The 19,893-nt window shown below is 44.5% G+C and overlaps 4 protein-coding genes across 6 annotated transcripts; 2 read left to right on the top strand and 2 right to left on the bottom strand.

Annotated features, from left to right (window-relative positions):
• Positions 1–1,527: 1,527 nt before the first annotated feature.
• mmp25a (matrix metallopeptidase 25a) lies at positions 1,528–6,961 on the bottom strand. The gene is made up of 10 exons (XM_048245656.1): positions 6,539–6,961; positions 5,224–5,356; positions 4,523–4,673; positions 3,835–4,139; positions 3,535–3,714; positions 3,313–3,388; positions 3,047–3,129; positions 2,713–2,862; positions 2,257–2,538; positions 1,528–2,026 (listed from the first exon to the last, which is right to left on the bottom strand). The coding sequence occupies exons 1-10, from the start codon at positions 6,674–6,676 to the stop codon at positions 1,776–1,778; spliced, it is 1,749 nt and encodes a 582-aa protein (XP_048101613.1). The 5' UTR covers positions 6,677–6,961; the 3' UTR covers positions 1,528–1,775.
• Positions 6,962–8,658: 1,697 nt separating this feature from the next.
• On the bottom strand, positions 8,659–12,374 carry unc119.2 (unc-119 lipid binding chaperone B homolog 2). Its single transcript, XM_048245294.1, has 5 exons — positions 11,879–12,374; positions 10,470–10,583; positions 9,668–9,761; positions 9,183–9,355; positions 8,659–9,022 (listed from the first exon to the last, which is right to left on the bottom strand). The coding sequence occupies exons 1-5, from the start codon at positions 12,132–12,134 to the stop codon at positions 8,886–8,888; spliced, it is 774 nt and encodes a 257-aa protein (XP_048101251.1). The 5' UTR covers positions 12,135–12,374; the 3' UTR covers positions 8,659–8,885.
• A 436-nt stretch (positions 12,375–12,810) lies between these two features.
• si:ch73-248e21.5 (mucin-5AC) lies at positions 12,811–15,227 on the top strand. 2 transcript variants are annotated; one of them, XR_007193690.1, is made up of 3 exons: positions 12,811–12,909; positions 13,144–14,920; positions 15,196–15,227. XR_007193690.1 is itself a non-coding variant. In XM_048245290.1 (2 exons), the coding sequence occupies exons 1-2, from the start codon at positions 12,907–12,909 to the stop codon at positions 14,836–14,838; spliced, it is 1,698 nt and encodes a 565-aa protein (XP_048101247.1). In that variant the 5' UTR covers positions 12,811–12,906; the 3' UTR covers positions 14,839–15,026. The 2 variants fall into 2 exon arrangements, 1 of the variants encoding a protein (XP_048101247.1); XM_048245290.1 differs by lacking the exon at positions 15,196–15,227 and having other exon boundaries at positions 13,144–15,026.
• Positions 15,228–15,777: 550 nt separating this feature from the next.
• si:ch73-248e21.7 (mucin-2) lies at positions 15,778–19,040 on the top strand. 2 transcript variants are annotated; one of them, XM_048245293.1, is made up of 3 exons: positions 15,778–15,957; positions 16,178–16,228; positions 17,038–19,040. In XM_048245293.1, exon 3 carries the CDS (start codon positions 17,493–17,495, stop codon positions 18,837–18,839), a length of 1,347 nt encoding a protein of 448 aa, XP_048101250.1. In that variant the 5' UTR covers positions 15,778–15,957; positions 16,178–16,228; positions 17,038–17,492; the 3' UTR covers positions 18,840–19,040. The 2 variants fall into 2 exon arrangements, with proteins under 2 accessions (XP_048101250.1, XP_048101249.1); XM_048245292.1 differs by having other exon boundaries at positions 15,778–16,228.
• The last annotated feature ends 853 nt before the right edge of the window (positions 19,041–19,893 follow it).

Genomic DNA, 19,893 nt, shown 5'->3' with positions numbered 1-19,893 from the left:
CCACTAAACACACTAAACGGAGATTCATTCTTTTCAAAGCACACAGTACAGTTGTACAGTTTTAACAGTTTTACAGATGTTATCATGGGCCGCCAGAAATGTTTCCGCGGGCTGCCACTGAATTGAATTATCCATCCAAGCATCTCTCCACTATACCTCTGGCATCCTTTAGGGTGCCCCACACACTCATCACTAAGGTCTGTCACATAATACAGCTCCTACTCTGGGCAAGCCTCTGATGGCCTCTCAGCCAGCCATCCCACTTCCTCACCTCATATGTAGTGAATAAGAGAGTGCAGTCACCCTTCCAGGGCTAAAACCCTGGCCTACAGGGTACCATACCTGCACCCTGACTGCATTGCATTGACCCTATAGGCTCATTGGTATGGCCATCAGAGTGCATGCTCAACCGTAGTAACAGCACTCCTTTACAGTGCTCATCTCTGGAGGCAGCCTTAAAATCATTCCAGGGGCACCACTCCTTCTTTGACACATCTATTTTCATTTAATGTCGCAAATACCATAAGATCCCATTGTAACTCAATGCAATAACATTATGTTAAATTGATATTTTCTGATACCCTGGAAATCCAGAGTTCTCACGAGAGCACAATTTGAATAAGCTCAGCGAGTGACTCTGGCGATGAGTAATGATGCTCATTACCTATGCCCATGGAGCCGAGCTGCACCAATCACTTTGGTGTATCTAATATAGGCGTGCAAGAGGCGAGCTAAACAAATGATGACAGCGTTGCAATATCGAAGTCCGAAATCAGTCAGTAAACATTGGTCGTAGTGATATCCAATTGCGTGCAGTGATATTTTCAAATGCATGCTTGGTAATTTTCCAGGCTAATTTTCTGAAGAATGATGACCCGATGTCCACCGCAAGGGACATATGATAAAAGAAAGAAAGAAAGAACATTTTTGACTTTTTTTCCCTATATGTGTCCTTCAACCATAACACTTAGGCTAAATCTTAATATCAAAACTTTTTTCTGGGTCCCAGGAGGATATGGCCTGTTTGTCTTGTTCAGTATAAGTATAAGTAAGTATATATACTCTTTTGATCCCGTGAGCAATCCCAATCCGTGAATTAGTGAAACACACTCAGCACACAGTGAACACACAGTGAGGTGAAGCACACACTAATCCCAGCGCAGTGAGCTGCCTGCAACAACAGCGGCGCTCGGGGAGTAGTGAGGGGTTAGATGCCTTGCTCAAGGGCACTTCAGCTGTGCCTACTGGTCGGGGTTCGTACTGGCAACCCTCCGGTTATAAGTCCGAAGCGCTAACCAGTAGGGCACGGCTGCCCACATTTAGAATCTGTTGAAAGAATCCAGTAGCCTATCTCATGGAGGGACATGTACAAAATTCCAATCTATCTTTGTTGGGTGATAGACATACGAGTGTAAATAGCCCCAGTTTCCCTATAATGCAGCAAGGCAGACATTTGTGACTTGGATAAGCAATGTTGGCTATACATGTGGTCAGTATTAAACATACACACATACCAAACAATTTCCATTTCCATTCAGAAAAAAGAAGCACTTTATTTGCATAGGACACAGAAGTGCCATTGGAATTAGTGTTGTGTTAAGATACTGTCTTTGTTAAAACATCAGAGTAGTCAGGGTAATTCCATATTTACAACAATAAAATGGCAATGCATTCCCAAGCTGCAGCACTTTTAAAACAATGTCTCCAAAAAACTAAACATTTAGATGTACAACTCAGTATAAAATCATACAAAATACATCTTTAAACACTGAAAATCAAAATAGTAAAATTTGGCAGATTACAGCCAGGGCCAGTGTGGTGATCCAGGGCAGGGCCGTGGAGGTGAGAGCCAGGCCTCTAGAGCAGCAGCAGGATGTAGGCACCTTGGTTGTGGGCGTGGGCTCTACACCTGGAGGGTCACATTTCATCCAGTCAACTGTAGTGGATTTTGCCTTGATGGGTCCTTCATTCAGTCCTCCTCGTCCAAGCACCCAGTAGGAAGAGCCCTTGAAGAAATACGTGTCTCCTAACAGAGTGAAAAACATCATAAGGTGTGGGACACACAAAAGGCAGAGGTGCAACAGGTTATATAAAGAAGGATCGCATAGGTGTAGTAGGTGTGGGAATACCTCCAAAAAATGGAAGAATATAAAGCACAATTTCTACACCAGCTCCGGAATTTGTCACTTTTTGTGGTGGACATTTTCTCTGACCCCCCAGCCTCTGTAACCTCACTGCCCATGGATGCAGTCTTACCGTCTCCCCAGCTTATGATGTCATCTGGATGTGCAGGCACCCCATTCCAAAGCGTGGCTGATTTCGGATAGCCCACCTCCTGTCTCATGCCTGCACCTCTCTCGTCAAACCTCCAGAACTCTCCACCGCTGAATAGGTACGTTTTCCCATTATGAGCCCACACAAATGACGCCTCCAGTTTGGTCGGCACGTGTCCTGCCAGTGTCCGCATGCCCCAGTCCGCCAGTGGACGGGGGTAGTCAGGGAGCGCTGTCCTGTCCTTAAACACCCAGTACTGATCGCCTGAGAGAGTCATGGAGCACAAGATCAGCTGTAGTTTACATACACCCCCACATGCCCATAAGCACCTACATGTGCTATACAACACGTGTTGGGGAAGTTTAAACAGACATGTTTGTACTCAGTCACGAAGTACAAACTGTACGATAGAGGAACATCCTTATATTTTTTCCTCACCGCTGAAAAAAACAATGTTTCCATTGGCCCTCTCATAGACGGCATCTATTCTCTCCAAGGTGGGAGGAAGACCAATCCAGAAGTTCTTAATCAAAGCAGGGATGAAGGACAACAGGGAGCCTGAGTGCTGGACCCGCCAGAAGTATTTACCTGAGAGTGAAAAGAGAGAGATAGATATAGGGAGGAATGGAGAGAAAAGAAGAGAAAACATGGAGGAATGTTGTGATGTATTCGTTTTAGTAACTGTGTGTAGCTTATGTATATGTGTGTGGGTGTACACATGTTTTTATGTATGTTTGCATTGATTGATGCTGTTAAATAAACTTGGGTTTACCCCTGAAAAAGAAGACCTCTCCTCTGATATTGGCTATGGCATCATAACCTCCTTCACAACGATCAGGAAGGGCAGGCATTGGACTGGAAAAATGATCATCAAAAACATTATTATCTCTCAACAACATTCCCACCACTGTCATCCCCTTAACCATGTCCACTATTGTTTTTCACATTTCAGTTTAATTATAATCATCATAAGTGGCAATATTGTTATATCACAATATCTTCCTTTGTCTGTCATAAGATGGCAAGTGTTATTCTTACTGATCAGTTGGTCTCGCAGGTATGGGAATGGATGGCATCTCTGGCATCACAGGTGGCTGTGTCCGAACACCTTTCCCTTCAAAGACAGTTAAACTTCTCTTATATGCTATTCCTTTCAAAACTTATGACAATACGAATGCCATTCTCAATAACTGTACACGTGTGTGTGTGCACTGCGTTTGTTTAAATACAAGAGAGCAGATGTGCGTGTGTGGTGTGTACCATAGAGTGTCTGTATCCCCAGCTTGTCATCACTGGGCAGTGTGTAGCTACGGAAGTCTCCTACTGAGCCCTGATAGTAGGGCCTCATGATGGATGGGACAGAGGAGGAGTGGGAGAGACCCAAAGCGTGGCCAAACTCATGGACGGCCACTGCAAACAGGTCTGTGGTTCCATTCACGTCTGACAGAGGAAGGAGAGGGAGATTAAATATATATGCAGTGTCAATACATAACATACTCCACAACTGTCAATAATATTATCCAAAATGGGCACATGTAAATCTATGAGGCTCATCGAGACCTCCATAGCTCCAGTGTTCCCCATCATCAAAGTGGGTGTTCCCCGCCATGTCCCCTGTCCCAGGAAAGAATGCATGGGCCAGCGTCCCCCCTCGGCCATCGAAGGGATATCCGTCGTCATGGTAGCCACGTGGGAAGGACACCTCTATGTCCACGTTCTGCCGTAGTTCTCCTGGTTTAGGGTGCACCAGGTGGAAGCGCAGGGGGGTGTGCTCACCCCAGGCGCGCAGGGCATAGGTCAGGAGCATCTCCACCAGCTCTGGGCGCAGCCAGGGTGAGCGAGAGGGCGACGGGAAGCTCAACACGCTGCAACCAGAGAACAGGAAGAGTGGCTATGCTAGTGAAAACAATGCCCTGTATCTGAACATCACAGTTACAAATGGTTGCTTGTGTGGAATTGGAGTGTCCTCATGGCTTTTCTCACTGTTCCATATACAGTATCAAGCAAATGCATGGCAAGCAACATTATTAATTTTGTGGTGGAAATGCTCACCGTTTTGATAGATACAATAAACTCAGCAAAGGCAGAAAATGCTTTACTAATACATGATCATCACTACACATCATGTTTCCATATGAGTGTGTAGGACTATTCCTAAATCATTTTTAGACAGCTCCTTACAGAGATGACAGTTACATCCAGTATCTTGAGGATATGTTGTTTATGTACTCTGCATATTTTCACAAACCTCCATGTGATGTCTGTTTTATACCATCTAAGACCTGTCAGACTATATCTCTTCTTCCTCTTTCTTTTCCTCCTTCGTAGCAGGTCTTCAGTGCCAATGATGTCTGGTAAAGAACAGCGAGGTTTGTCCATGAGAGCTGATGTGGCCCTGTCTTAGAGATGTGAACAGATCATCATCATCATCATCATCAAAACTAGTTAAATAAGAACACACAAAGATGGAATACAATCACATGGGACCAAAAACAGAAAATAAAGAATGGAAGTAGACTCTGTAGTCTTCCTGCTTTGAACCAAATAGTTTCAAGGATAAATTATATTTGTATTATTCTGAGATCAAGTGACCCTTGTATTTATAATGCTGCACAAGCTCAACAGCCTGGTCACTGGTCACTCTAGGAGAGATGACCATGGGATTTTCCCTAGAATTGTCATGTCTTTAGTTTTTGGCACATTGATGTTCAAGAAAGATGACTTGCACCAGTCTGTGAAATCGGTGACAGGACCATGCTGGTCACTGCTGAGGAGAGACACAATCACTGAATTGCCTGTGAATTATATGATGCCTCACATTGGCTTTGTCTCTCCTTTGCGTACAACACAATAAAAAGAGAATTTAAAATGATATTCAGTTCATGATAAGGGTCTTCAATGCAAATCAAAGTTTGTCTCTCTCTCAGGCTGGCAGGTCATCTGAGTTACCAAGAGTTCCTGTTTCCTCCAGCCCAGCAAAGCGCTGCATCTCTCGCAGAGCTCTTTCAATGGTCTCCTTGGTGTGAAGTCTCCCCGTCCGTACATCTGCAGGAGGCAAGTAGCCATAGCGGCTCAACCAGTCCTTAAAACAGAAAACAAAGGTGACAGAATGACAGGAGGCCGCCGGTGTGACACATGTGGCATGGTGTAGACCAGATAACTTGCACATACAGCAGGAATATGGAATGGTTGCTACTTCAGACAGTCTCAGTCTCAGTTAGGGCATTTAGCCTCGACCTATTTGATTTTATTGGTGCTGTTGCTTCCTATCCAAAGCAAGAGCCAGACCAATCAATGAAATTATCTCCTTTACATCATACTTTGCTGCAGTTCACTGTCAGGGATGAATGCATACAGTAACCATGATCTGGTAACACTGATATGCATGTGTCATGTTCAATATATTAAAGAAAACTGATTGTTGATGTTTATGTTACTCTTTTGTGGGAGACTTGGGGGGGAAATGCTTTGATGACATTGTTGAACTTTCAGACATTCCTTAACAAAGTTACAAGGAAATCGTGTAAAATTACTTGTAAAACAACTGTGAAAACACATATATAAGTCTACGTTACTAAAACGCGCGCGGATAACAATGGGCCCTAATGTAAATGCTGGGCTAAGTCTAAAGTCTAATTAATGACGAATCTCTAAGTGTATATGCAAATGCAGTACCACGAAGAACTTTTTCACTTTGCACTTTGCTAAATTACAGGACCTGTTTTTCCAACCTATAGTGTCTGACTGCAGTACATTCTTGTTTTCTAGTGGGCTAGCTGGTTATAATGAAATCACACACACACCCCTAAGCATGAAATAAGAAAAGCATCCGAATTCATTACATATTCATACCGCCCTATATGCTCCAACTTTTGCTGTTAAAATAGTTGTAAATATTGCCTAAATAGCGGTTTAAGGACACTTACAGCTATTAGACACATTCTTTTTCGTTGAATAGCCTATAGAATTGTGTATTCTGTGAATATATCCTCTGCAGATTGTCAAAACATCGTTTAGTTTCCAAGAAAATGTAGGTTACATTAGGGTGAAAACAGGCCTTAAAATTACCTCTTTGCGAATAGCTTAATCAAAAATGTCTATTGGCGGAACAAGACATGTTTGAGGGATTCGACTAGTTTTACAGTAAAATAAATAAAATACCAGCATATTACAGGCCAACATAATTAATTTCCCAAAGTATGGTGCGCGTTCGTGTAGCATATGTGCTGTTTTCATGGGGTAACCCCCGCAGTAGCCTACTCACCACTCCACGGGAATAGTGGTCCACAGTCAGAACAGGGAGCGCTGAGGATATGCTGGGAAGTATTAATCCGACCACAAGCAGCGCGTAAAGGTTCATTTTATGGGACGAGGTAGTCCAAGTAATTGTAGGGTGGCACATCAAATGTGCCAAGTAAACTCCTTCGGAAGACAAATAGTTGCGTTACACAACGCACACATTTCCAATAATATGTCGGCACCATAAAGGAACATTTCCCAGTCACAGCATAACTTATATTTGTAGCTTTCCGGTTTTGCACAAAGATAGGCGACAGTTCTCAGCAACACATTCTCAGCAGACGCTACAGATTGATGTTTTCCATTTGCTTTTTGTCTCGGGAGACTAGGCAGCGCCCGGATCAATATCTATATAGGACCTCCTGTAACGGGACTGCGCCGGCTTTCAACTCAGACTGTATGGATTCTTGTCAGCAAAGTGATCTCTCCATCTCCCTCCCTCTCTTTAGCTCTATCTCTCTCTCTCTCACTCAAACACACACACACACACACACACACACACTCAAAAACACACATGTGAGACAAGTTGCAGCTGAAAAAAATGTTTTGGATGGATTCTGTTATTACTAGACTGTTTATGAGCAGTGCTTGCTGATGCTGACTGCTTGATAAACACTGTTAACCCATTACAAATGCATATCCTGCAAGTGAAGGACCACATGAAACACTCCCTCACTCACACACACACACACACACACACACACACACACACACACACACACACACACACACACACACACACACACACACACACACACAGACACTCACATCAGAGTGTAGGCAGACATACTGTACTATAAAGTAGCCTACATACACATATTGACACTCAGACACATATAAACACTTAGACACACAGAAAGACACAGCCACACAGACAGGCCCCCAAACAACTGTTGAATGGACACACTGTTGTGTGAATAATGAAAAGACACTATATAGCTGGCATAACCCGCACTCTACCACAGGGAGCTGGAGGACTCCATGAGTCATAAACATAACAGAGTGTCTGCTTACAACTCCACCATTATGGCCAGAGAGGATGGGGGTGGGGGTGGGCTGAGGGGGGAAGAGATAGCTATCTTCACTTGACTAATAATACGCCAAAAAGAGATGAAGGGAGTTATACGACGAGAGTGAAGAGAAGAGTGGCATGTGTGTCTAGCAGAAAACTGGGGGATGGGAAAGAGGAAGAGAGGAGAGAGAGAGGGGAGGAGGAGAGGGAGACCTTCTTCCTTCTCCATATTTAATTGAGTCGGTCCATGAAGAGATGGGGTGGTGGCTGAATGCCGGTGTTTATGAGTGCATATGTATCTGTGTTATTCCCAGGATGCGACCCCCTGAAGTGAATGAATGTGCATGTTTGATCCAAGGGAGGATGTTTATGCATTTTTTGTATGAGAGGATGGGAGAAGGAAGCAGAGAGGATTAAAAAAGAAGCCATATTACCCTACTTTTTGGCTGATGCTCTTTTTAAACACTGCACAGTGGGCCACAAAGAGTTTCCTCTATGAGTAAATCAAAACACAGATGCTCACCCTGTAGACGAGGTTACAGCATATTGACCACCTCTCTCTCTCTGGAGTTAGGCCCACTGTTTCCTTCTGATCTTAACACTATTGGAAACTATACAATCCCCTCACCATATTGTACAGTACAGTACGCCATAGGTGTTTGTTAGATCTGGTATGTTTCATCTGACTGCTTGATAATGACAATGTTTACATGAAAGGGGTTTGGGTGCACATACGGACAATGTATAAATGAAAGTTGTGCATCCTGTCATGATAATGAGGCATTAAGCGGTCATGTTAAATACACAAGTGTAGTGTACAAATGTTTTTTTAGTAAAACACTTTTTAGATGATGTTCAAAACACTCCCCATCTTAAAACAGGCATGCGAGTTTAGAATTTACACACTAAACAAAAATAAATAAATAAAATATAAAATAAAAATTCGCTCCCGGGGAAACACAATGTGGACCAACTTCAAACGTTTAACCCTCTAACAAAACAAATGCAAAAACAAAAAAGACTATGATTATAAACAAAGCCACAACACCTTTTATAATAAAAGCAACTGAACACTTCATCAATCAAACTTTATTATTATTCCTTTAGTTATACAGGTGGTCTTATTGAGATACTCCATGAATGAAATTCTACACATGCTCATTTCATACATACCAGGAAAGCTCAACTGCTTAGGGATGTTGGAGAATCTACAACATAAAGGAGTTTGTTCAGCATTCTCAATTCTCTCTCAGTGAGTGTCTCCCTGAGTCCCCTTTCTCTTGAACCCCATGAAGCATCATCAGGAGGACTCTCTTACGAACGCATCTCGCTTCGGGCAGAAGGAGTATTCAGCTTTGTGGTGCATGATCAGTTTGTTATTTGCAAAGTAGAAGCTGTCCGATCGTGTCTCATACGGGCTCGCTATCATCTCTTCAACTAGGAACAGAGAAAACACACACACACACACACACACACACACACACACACATCTGAGTCTTCTTGCCATCTTGCCATAGCCATTTCAACTAATAGCAATAGCTGAACAAAGTATTCAAACTGACACTTTGATTAGCCATTTTTGTGGCTCCAGACATACCTATCTCTGGCTCCAGCTGAGGCACAGTGTAGATGTGCTCGCAAGTGTTTCTGCTGTCTGGGATGCAGAAGCCAATCTCAAAGTCGAAGCTTTTAAGGAGCCGGTCTCGGAAGTAATGCCTCTCAATGAGCCGGAATTTGTTCACTGCTTTGGTTCCCACTATAAACTCCAACCTGCATAAGAAGAGCGAGAGGGAGGGAGAGAGAGAGAGAGAGAGAGAGAGAGAGGGAGAGAGATGTTTCAGAAGATAAAGTCGAGCTAAATGTGGTTTAGGCTCTCTCAAGAAGAGAATCTTAGAAATAATTTGATTTTCAGAAAAATTGACAGATGGACTGATAGGTAGATGTTGATTGAAGGGCTGATGGACTACGTTAGTACTTGTGTAAAAATGTATGTGTATTTGTGAGATGAGAGAGACAATAGGGAGACACACACACACACACACACAGATTAGCCTACGTTATTAATATACCATATCGACTTACGTGGCTCCGATCTCCCTGATGGCGAGGAAAGCAGGTGAAAAGTGATATCGAATAAATCTCCCCGGCTCCTGCTCCTGCTGCCCGCCAGTGATCTCTTACAGGGAGGGCAGAGTGCTCGTTAGAACTACATTAACAACACTACAACTGCTAATGATTACAATGACTACAGTCTGCCATTTCAATCCATCTCCAATCTTCATCTCATCATTATCATCATCATCATCATCTGTTTTGGAATTTCAATACATAGCTTTTTTTTAGCAATATGTGTACAGGCATCTCTTTACAAGTATATATAATTTCTATTGTACGGACTTTTATAGTTTTATAGACATTATGTAGACTTATAAAGTTTTTTTGACTTTTGCAGTGTTTTTAGATTTTCCCCATTTGGACGAAAGGAGAATCTTAAAATACTTGAATACATTACATTACATTTGGCTGATGCCTTTTTAGCCAAAGCGACTTACAACATGGTAAACAGTTTAAGCTTTTTAAAACAATTATCTCAACAATTCTAGAAAACTTTTAAACAATTTAGAAGGTGAAGCACAATAAGAAAAGGTGCATCAGTGAGTGCTGTTTTTATACAGTCAGTTCCAGTCAAGTGTTAAGTGGCAGTATTAGCAAGGCTATTTGTAAGTAGTGGAAAGTAGTAGAAAACATATACAGACACTGGGCTGTTTTTCTAAATATTTGGGTGATTTCACAACGGAAAGCACACCATGTGACAACACAAAAACCACAAACACATACCTGAACTGTGCATGTGTTTGTGTCAAAGGTTTATGTACACAAATACCTGTTGGACAGTGTTTTTTGATATCCAGAATGATGGCACCACTGTCCATGTCCCGGATTTTGAAGCGCGAGAAGCTGATGTTGTAAATATTATCCTCAGGAGAGCACAAGTAAGCTGTTCATGAAGATGAACACAAAATGAAAACAACACTTGAGCACATGCACTTCACTGGTTCACAGCTGCATTCATGGCATCATGGCTGATCACATGAGGGCACTGCAGCCTGGAAGCACACTACATACCACAACCACATGACAGACAATGGTCATTCATGACGTCCTAAACCTGCATTTGGTATGTAGTACATGTCTGCATGCAGTTCAAGTCTCAATCACTAGAGGGCACGATTTGAGACTTTGAGTAGCTTGTCTGCTGAATCATCAATCACCATCTTGGTCTACTACTGAATTGTGTCTGCAAGAAGCAGAAAACTCTGTTGTTAAGCCATTGTTAAAACATGTGATAATTGATCCTTTTCCCCCTATAAATGTTTGTTGTTCAGCACTGATTATGTTGTGTAATATGTAAGAAAACAATCTCATATCCTAATCAAAACCAGCCTTTATATTTATGTCACATGAATATGCCCTGAGCTGGGTGAATGCACTTTTATATGACATTGTGTGGTTCATTTCAGTCCATGATATGAAAATGATGTGATGTGTGTTATGTGATCATGTACAGAGATCCTTACAGGCCCCTAGCTGAGACATTGCAGAATCAGCAAGCCTAAGAACATAGCATTTATAACTGCGATATTATTGTAAAACAATATTGTTGTTTGAAGAATGTTATACATAAGACACATGGGGAATGATCAATGGGACATACTGTACTGGGGTGAATGTATAACTCTCTCTCTTCCTCTTAATATTCTGCAGTCCTGCTATTTAGCCTAGGTTGAACAATGAACTATGAACTCTGTGGTATTTTGTAAACCTATTCAATGTTTGCATATCAAATTGCTTGTACTGAATGTACAACTACAGAAACTACTCTCCTAACACCTGTTTTTGTGTGCACAATGCACATTCATGTTAACTCATATTGGCATTGGGTTGCCTGAGGAAGAGCCAGGGGCTCGAAACGTTGCACGCAAAATAAAAAAACATTCCATGGGAGCTATATGGTGTGCGGATCACTCTCTTTTACTTTTGAACTATTTCCTCGAATCCAGCACCCATCCAAAACGGTGAAAAGGGATGTGCGCGGTCACACGTTTACTTAACTCATATTGGTGAAACATGACAATTCTATGAATAAAAAGGCCTAACAGCATAGCAGTGAGAATCCAAAGAAAGAGTAAATTCATGAAATTCTTGATTTCATCACAGATTGAACCTATGTAGAACCGACGGCAGTTTATGGCCCTCTTGTCATCCCAGTTGTTATGGCAACCGTGGACTCACCCCGTGTGTATCCTGCTAGTCTCAGGACCTGCTCCGGTGTCACTGGGCCAGTGGGCTTCCAGTCAGGCCACAGGTCCCCCTGGACCTCATCCATCTCCCCTGTGATGAAGTCGTTCCAGTCCAACAACTCACCCTCCCCTTCCCCCACGGCCTCCGTCCACTGCCCTGCCCCTCGTCCCTCTTCCTCTGTTTCCAGCACGGGATACTGATATTCTTCCTCATCACTCTCTAGCTCTTTGTCGTCTGGGTTCTCCATTTCTGTGCCTCAGTGATTCTGTTGGTAATTGTCGCTTTACTCTCTCCCTTTGTCTCAACTCTGCCTTACTACTGGCGCAGACTTCACACCCTCGGTGTCAGTGACTAAAACAGATTAACTCAATCTGAGGCCTCTAATCCCAGACAATCCTCAATTAAATACAGACCCAGCCTATGGCAACCCGTCAGGGACAAAACACAAAAAAGAGATTACTCGCGGCGTGAGTGAGAGAGAGGGAGACAGACAACAGAAGACTGACATATTTATGAATGACCAGACTTTGAATTAACTTAATTGAATTCATTCACTTTTCAATTTTGTTTATGAATAGTCATAAACATACCATTGTAAACATTGTGCAAGCATTTTATAAGGTGCATATCGTATATCTTCCATGTTGCAACACACCGTACATGGTGTCCTGCAAAAAACTGAAACGGGATCTCTGTTCCCGTAACACATTTGTAAATCTAGTGCTGTGAATTGAGTCAGCCGGATGCTTTAGTGTGACATTTTTGCAACACATTAGATGCAATGACATTGGAGGCGTGGCATGAGAACCACATCCTGTTTTAGCCTCCAACCCTGTGATCCCACTGTCACCATGGCAATGGAATGGAACTTTTTTTTCATCATCTCTTTTTGTCAGTTATGATTGGTCCCCTGAGGTTTCCCAGAAGTCAAGAGGAGTAGCTGCTAGCTGCTGCCCCAACAGCACAAGCAGAAGTTTGGTAGGAAGTGGAAGACAATGTGAGATGAGCGGAGATCAGGCATGGTAAGTTACATTACAGTAGTTTTTTATTCAAGACCATCTAATTCACAGTGAACATATATAGAGGTTTATTCATTAAGAGAATTGTGAGGTTAAAGAGAACTTTCTTATTTAAGAAAACTAAGTATTTGAAGAAGGCTATGTGTTGAGCAACTCAGAAACCAAAACAAAAACTGAGTCTGCTTCTTGTGAGCTTACGTTTCTTTCTCATTTGATCTTATATCCATACCTCAACAGGTACTATACGCTCAGAGACGCAAGATGGTTTGGACGCTGCTTTCTGTAGGTTTTTGTGTCTTTCACGTCCTTGCTGAATCAACACTATCTTCCTTACTCAATGTGAATAACACCATGGCAACCCCAGGAGTAAACAAAACAAACGATCGGTACAGTCGGATCAGTACAGTGACAGAATCTTCCGCTACATCAATGGTCAGTGACGCAACAACAGCACAAACAAATACAACAACAACAAATACAACAACAACAACAACAACAACAACAACAATAACAACAAAGACAATAACAGCAGAAACCAACAAGACCCTTCCAGCAGACAAAGTGGTTCTCATTGAGGGAACAGCAGCAGAGCCATTGGTTGAAAATACAAACATTTCAAAAACAACTCATGGACTGACCACAAACAGTGAGCTCAACACACCACAGACCAAGCCTTTTGTTTTGGCTGCCATTACAACCCCCAGACCACCAATCCAACAGCAGGTGACAGCCTCTTTCACCTCCCCTGAGGAGCACAACGCCACTCAGAGCACAGGATCAGGCCCAACCACAGCACAGTGGCACGCAGGCCCCCAGCCCACACCAAGCCCCTCTCCACTGGGGATAGAGGTGACCCAGGGCCATCTGGAGGCTGCAGGCAGCTCACAACCAGCCTCCCCTGGGCCAGAGTGGGGCATCACAGAGGGACAGACGGATTCGGCTCCATTCGAGCAGACAACGATAATCGATAGGAGTGTAAACTACACTACGGCCAGTGAAGCAGCTCTAACTCAGGGCTTGGGACACACCCACTTCTCTTTGTCTCATTCGAAGAACTCAACGCAGGCCGGGCCAGACAGCATGGAGAGTGAGGTACGCACAGACAGTATGACAACACAGAACACAAGGAGGTATGATGCAAATGCAAACATGACCTTAAGAGTCCATCTCAAACTAACCACCGATAGAGTCCCACGTACCACCACTCCCAACAGCACGATATTCACCACCCTCAGAACAGTAGCCGTGACGGCAGGTCCTTCTGCTGCACTGCACACTCCCACGGACATCGAGACTGACACATCCAACATCAGCTTGCCCGTCAACAGCACTTCAGCACCGGACATCTCCATTCAGCTGCGCACCTTGACCACCACCACCATGAAGATGACCACAGGGGGCCTGAGGCCAGAGGATTTGCAAACCGAAACCAAAACAAACATCTCAGGATGCACTGAAGGAAGGCCCTCTCCCTGCTGCACCAGGCTGGCCTGCTTCCTCACAATCTGGGGCCTTGCCCTGGCCGCATCCTTCTTCCTGGGCCTCAACATCTTCCTGTGGGTCCGTCTGTCCGCCGTGAGGAAGAGCGGGCGCTGGGAGACGGACGCACGGACACGGGCAGGCGGCGCGCAAAGAGGAGCGGCCACGGGGGACAACGGGAGCCTGTGGGCAAACCCGCGGGCCACCGTGGAGGAGAGGGTGGAGTTCTGGTACGCTAACGGCACCATGACAAACAGCAGCGACAGACACAGAGGGCCAGAGAAGGAGAGAAGAAGGGACAAATGGAGCGAGAGAAAGGGGGGGCGGATGAACGGAAGCCTGTGGCCTCAGCCTAAAGTGACTATGTCCGACATCACGGAGTTCTGGTATGGGAGGGAGAGGCCGACAGGGAAGAATCACCAGACAATACTGGAGGAAGAGGAGGCACAGTGAGCAAAATGAAGATCTGATTGATCAGGGCGAGAGAGACTGGACCATTAAGGCTGAGCCTTACAATTCCCTCACTGTTCCATCTGTAAGGCAAACATATTTGTAGATTAATGTATTTATTAGTTATTCATTTGCTGTAAGTTTTGTCTTGCAGAGTAAATGTTTTATTCCACTTGTGTGAGAGAGAGGTATGTCAAAGTGTTTGTGTCAGGTAACATGTACAGTATCTGTGAATGAGGATGTAGTAGGGGGTTTATAATTGCATGATTGTTCATGTGCAATAGATGGTCAGAGCTGGTAGCAAAGGGAGGACGCTTTGGATAGAAAGAGGAAATGATACCGACTGTTGATCTTTTTTAGGGGACAGGGAGCCTAACCACACAGAGAGTCGAGTCTACACCCTACCGCACACACACACACACACACACACACACACACGCACACGCACACAAACACACACACACACACACACACACACACACACACAAATTACATACAAACAAAAATACAAAATACAAATAATGAATAATACAGGACCAAATTTGGGTCCTGTATTGGTTGACTACATGTAGGCTACTGTGCATTATATTTACAGAAATTCTTAACTCAATATGCTCATGCTAAACTAAGATTTCACCAAATTTCACTGACGCATTTTCAAGTAAAATCTGATGGTAATCTGATGTACCATATGTGTGAAACTGCTACCACACAGTCAGCTTCCTGCCTTTAACGTTTCTCATGAACTCTAGCATCCCTCCACCCAATGATATCTTTCCCACACACACACACACACACACACACACACACACACACACACACACACACATGCGCGCGTGCACGTGCACGCATGTACACACACAACACACGCACGCATACACACACACACACACGCACGCACACACACACACACACATACGCACGCACACACACACACACAAACACACACACACACACACACACACAAACAGTCCACATATACACATGCTCAAAAGCAAGAACACATGCATGCAAACACCACAAAGCAATGCCCACATGTCTCAACACACCCAGCGTGCGGCTTCCTCTGATGGCTTTCGACTTCTCGTTTGAGGGAGAGGAACATTACGACAGAGCGCTGAGGTATAGTGAACCTTTGGCCTTTCTCCAGTTCCTACTATCTCACTTCAACAGGAGCCACGGCCAGCAAACTGTCTCTCTCGGATGAGCAGAGATAGAGAGAGAAAGAAAGAGAAATCCAGAGAGGATGGCGCAGAGTGACTAGAAGACACTGACTCCTTCCAAAGAAAGAGCAGGTCAACAAGGGCAATTACATAAAGTGTTTTTTTTTCCATCTTTCAAGAATGAGCACCCACATTACAAGTAACTTCCACCGGTGATGCCCATGTGTCAGGTAAGCCTTGCTCTTACTTACAAAGAAAGCTAAGCTAACGGCTCCAAACCTGACACACACATTCACAAAGGATTTCAAAATATCCAGAAGAATGAATGATATAGTCAGCTACCAACAGACATATAGTAGATATCTTCCAAAGGTGGAAGAGGAAGATAGTCACGCTCTTCATTTGTAGCCATAAACCCATTAGTTACTAATGACTTCTCCCATGAATTATAACAAAGAGCTCTTTGTTTAGGTATGAGTACTTGATATCCAGTATTGTTTGTGTATTGTGTATGAGTTTATACATTTCTATAACACATTTCTAAAAGGCTTTGTAAATGTAGTAATGTAGTATAGTGTCCAGTACTATACATGTGCTATTTAGAGTCCAACTGGATACTACCTTAGAGACATGTTCGTTTACAACTGAGATATGCTCATACCTAAAGCACATGGTAAATAACAGAATGTATATTAGGCAACACTAGACTTAAGGTATGAAAACCTAATGCATATTTGGAGGTAAGAGTTTCTCATTGACTGGATTGTATATAACATTGCAATAAAGTTGTGTTGAGTTTGTGTTGTGCAAATGGTGATCCAACTTCCATTGCCACAGCAATCACATTACACAAGCAGGGCAGTTCAGACAGTTTTTTTTTTTTTTTTTTTTTATCAAAGTGATGAAGGCATTCCTTTCTCAATCTAGTAAGGTTAGGGGATTAATCCTGGAAGAAACGTTGGCATAATTCAATTTTTTCCACATTTATTTTTTCACTAATTGTGAATATTTTCTCTGTTTTTCTCTCTTCATGCTCAAGATCTCTGCAGCTTAAATTCCCGTCTGCCCTGGAACCAAGGCCGAGCCACCAGCACAAAAACCTCACTTGAGGTGGAAAGAGGAAGAAAGTAAAGATCAACAGAGCTGAGAAAAGAAGAAAGTGTGGCTGTGCGTTTTCCGGCCGACATCCACCTGCAAGGCCAAGTCTGCAGAAGCACCACAGCACCAGTGCCAGCGAGGCAGAGGGCACATGAGAGCAGCGCCGAGGACAAACAGAAGCCTGCGGTGGGCGGCAGAGGAAGAAAACGGTGCCACCTGCTCTCTTCTGCCACCTTCGGCCAGGGCAGGGCACAGATACTCGTTCACAAGCGTCAATCTTCACCCCTCTGCCTGAGCCCTAGGACAGACCAGACCACCACACCACACAACAGCCCGGGTCTACAGAAATAAAAGGGGTGTAAATACATCTAGCCGGTGGCCTGATTGCTCTTCAGCATGGAAAAGCCTGCGTTACTTTTTGTTACTTTACTTCTCCTGTCCTCCTGTCCTTGGCAACTCCATGCACAGACAACAGATGCTGATGCAGCAATAGTAGCAGATGACGATGCCACTACTGTGTTCAACACTGAACCCACAACAGAGGCCGCCAGCACTTTAATGCCCACAGACACAGAGCCTGGTCCTGAGAGTACATCAGAGTACGCCATTTTAGACCATCCGGCAACTCCTGAACTCCTCACCACAGTCATTTATGAACCAGTGACAACAACCACCACAGAAGAGCCAACCACCGTTACTCTACTTCAAACCACACCTGAGACCACATGGATCCCTGAGGAAACCACACAGATCATTCCTATTGCAATCCAAACCACCAGACCGGGCCCTACTACCCCTTCAGTAACCAGCCAAATTATTCCCGAAACCACTCAAACCACTAGGTCCGACCCCATCTCCACACCACCTCCAACCACACCCACAATGGTTCAGTCCACTTCCACTTCAGCTTCAGCACCCCCTGAGTCTACCTCTGCTGTCACTCCCAAGACCACTGCTGAGACCACCAGCACAACATCACCCCCACCAATGACACTCCATCCACACTTCCCAGTCATCCCCATCTCCTCAAAACCGTACCTTGAAACAAGCTTCACCACCACAGGAGCCACAGATCGCTCTGGTACCTCAAATAGTTCTGGTATCCCAGGAGTGCCCATTGTTCTCGGAGACTCCTCCTCTGCAGTTGACCCAGGGAGCCAGTCCAACAAGTCCCTGTGGCTGACGGTCATCGTGGCCGCTCTGGTGGCCGCACTGGCCAGCATCGCCTGCATCGCCCTGGTGGTCAGGCGCAGGAGACAGAAGCAAGGGTTCGGCGACACCGGTGTCAGCGGTCGAGGCCAGAGGTCCCGGAGGAAGGGCAAGAAGAAGGGCGAGGAGGACGTGTGGGCCGGGCCAGTGTTGATGGGCGGCGTGGAGAGGGACGAGTGCGACGGCAACGGGGACGTGGAGGACAACAACAACGGCGGCCCGGCGGACGGGACTGACCCGATGCTCAGCACGTTCGCGCCCAGCGAGGATGAGGAGAAGGCCGTGGGAGCCAAGGGCACTAAGGAGGCCAAGAAATGGGAGGAGCAGTCGCCGCTGCTCTACATCGACGAGGACGCCGAGGAGGTGGAGGTGGAGGGGATCCCAGCCAATCAGCAGGACTCCTCTCATGACGGACAGAGCGCAGAGAAGACTGATGCGGAGGGGGCAGTGGCACAGAAGAAAGGGGAAGTAAGGGCAGAAACGGGTGGGGTGCTGGATGGAGCTGTGGCTTTCTGCCAAACCACAGCGGTGTGAAACCTCTCTTACTCATGACCGCTCCCCTGACTTACAACCCCATGTGCAGTAAATTAACTGCTGTCCATTTATTGGGGAAATGGATTAAGAAATATACTTTGGACTCTGGATATACTACAGGACTTTGTTAGCCTGATGAGCCAGACCCACATTAAAATGTAGGGTTTGGGGATTTACCGTTGGCAGTGCTCAGTCCGAGAGGCGGGATAATTGGTTGTCTTTCAAATTCCCTCTGCACGCAATAGGATAGCGCTACAACTCATGAGTCACATACGTTTTCCCACCAGCGCAGCTAGTTGGCTAGTTTAAACTTTTGGCAACTTAAAAAAAGCTTAACTCGTGCCACGCTGTTCACCAACAGCAACATCCATCTTCTTTGTTTTCAAGTAGCAGGGAGTTCAAGCCGTCAATCATTATGTTAAGCCCGCCTAACGTCTCTATACACAATGTGATTGGCCCTATCGAAGTTTAATTTTTCCAGCTCGCAAGCCAACGGAGAGTTGGTAGACTAGCCCGGGTCCCTAGGGTGCATCTAGATTTCTAGGCTAGGACTTTGTGTGAACTGGGAATCAAGCCTTTGAATTCACTGGTACTGAATATCTCATGTAAAACATTCAGCAGAACAACAACACATTCCACACTGTGATTCCAAAACCTCTATAAAAACTAACGTTACTGCGTTTAGAATAATATCCTTATCTGAGCCGCCAAGCCACTGTCTGTGCCTTTGCATTTCTGAAATGGTGTGTGTATATGGGGTGGGGGTATGGTGTGTGTGTAATGGTGTGTGAGTGTGTGTGTGTGTGAGGAGGTTGTGGTGTAATGGTATGTGTAGATACTAAGAGGTTTCTTTTGTGTTGCATTTAAAAATGTCTGAATAAAATAAATATTAACTTTATTTTTCTGAGGATTTTTCATGTGATATGCACACATTTTAAGTTTGAACGCTTGAAGCCAAAACAATCTAATAGAGTATAGGTTTGACTAGTTGTTTCAAGTTTGGCCACTAGAGGGAGCCTCTGTCCTATTTAGCTCAGAGACATATGCAGGGCTC

This window comes from Alosa alosa, chromosome 6 (assembly GCF_017589495.1).
Source record: "Alosa alosa isolate M-15738 ecotype Scorff River chromosome 6, AALO_Geno_1.1, whole genome shotgun sequence".
In the NCBI taxonomy this organism is placed as follows: domain Eukaryota; kingdom Metazoa; phylum Chordata; class Actinopteri; order Clupeiformes; family Clupeidae; genus Alosa; species Alosa alosa.
Note: the sequence above shows the minus strand (reverse complement) of the source record. Positions and strands in the feature narration are given on the sequence as shown.

Excerpts from the sequence above, each read along its gene's own strand:
- mmp25a (XM_048245656.1), bottom strand. The coding sequence starts at position 6,676 with ATGTGCCACCCTACAATTACTTGGACTACCTCGTCCCATAAAATGAAC. Across the intron at positions 4,674-5,223 it reads GGAGGAAACAGGAACTCTTG|ACAGGGCCACATCAGCTCTC; the intron begins GTAACTCAGATG and ends CACATCTCTAAG. Across the intron at positions 2,539-2,712 it reads AAACATTGTTTTTTTCAGCG|GCGATCAGTACTGGGTGTTT; the intron begins GTGAGGAAAAAA and ends TGACTCTCTCAG.
- unc119.2 (XM_048245294.1), bottom strand. The coding sequence starts at position 12,134 with ATGGAGAACCCAGACGACAAAGAGCTAGAGAGTGATGAGGAAGAATAT. Across the intron at positions 10,584-11,878 it reads ACTAGCAGGATACACACGGG|CTTACTTGTGCTCTCCTGAG; the intron begins GTGAGTCCACGG and ends CTTCATGAACAG. Across the intron at positions 9,762-10,469 it reads CAAAAAACACTGTCCAACAG|AGATCACTGGCGGGCAGCAG; the intron begins GTATTTGTGTAC and ends CCTCCCTGTAAG.
- si:ch73-248e21.7 (XM_048245293.1), top strand. The coding sequence starts at position 17,493 with ATGGAAAAGCCTGCGTTACTTTTTGTTACTTTACTTCTCCTGTCCTCC.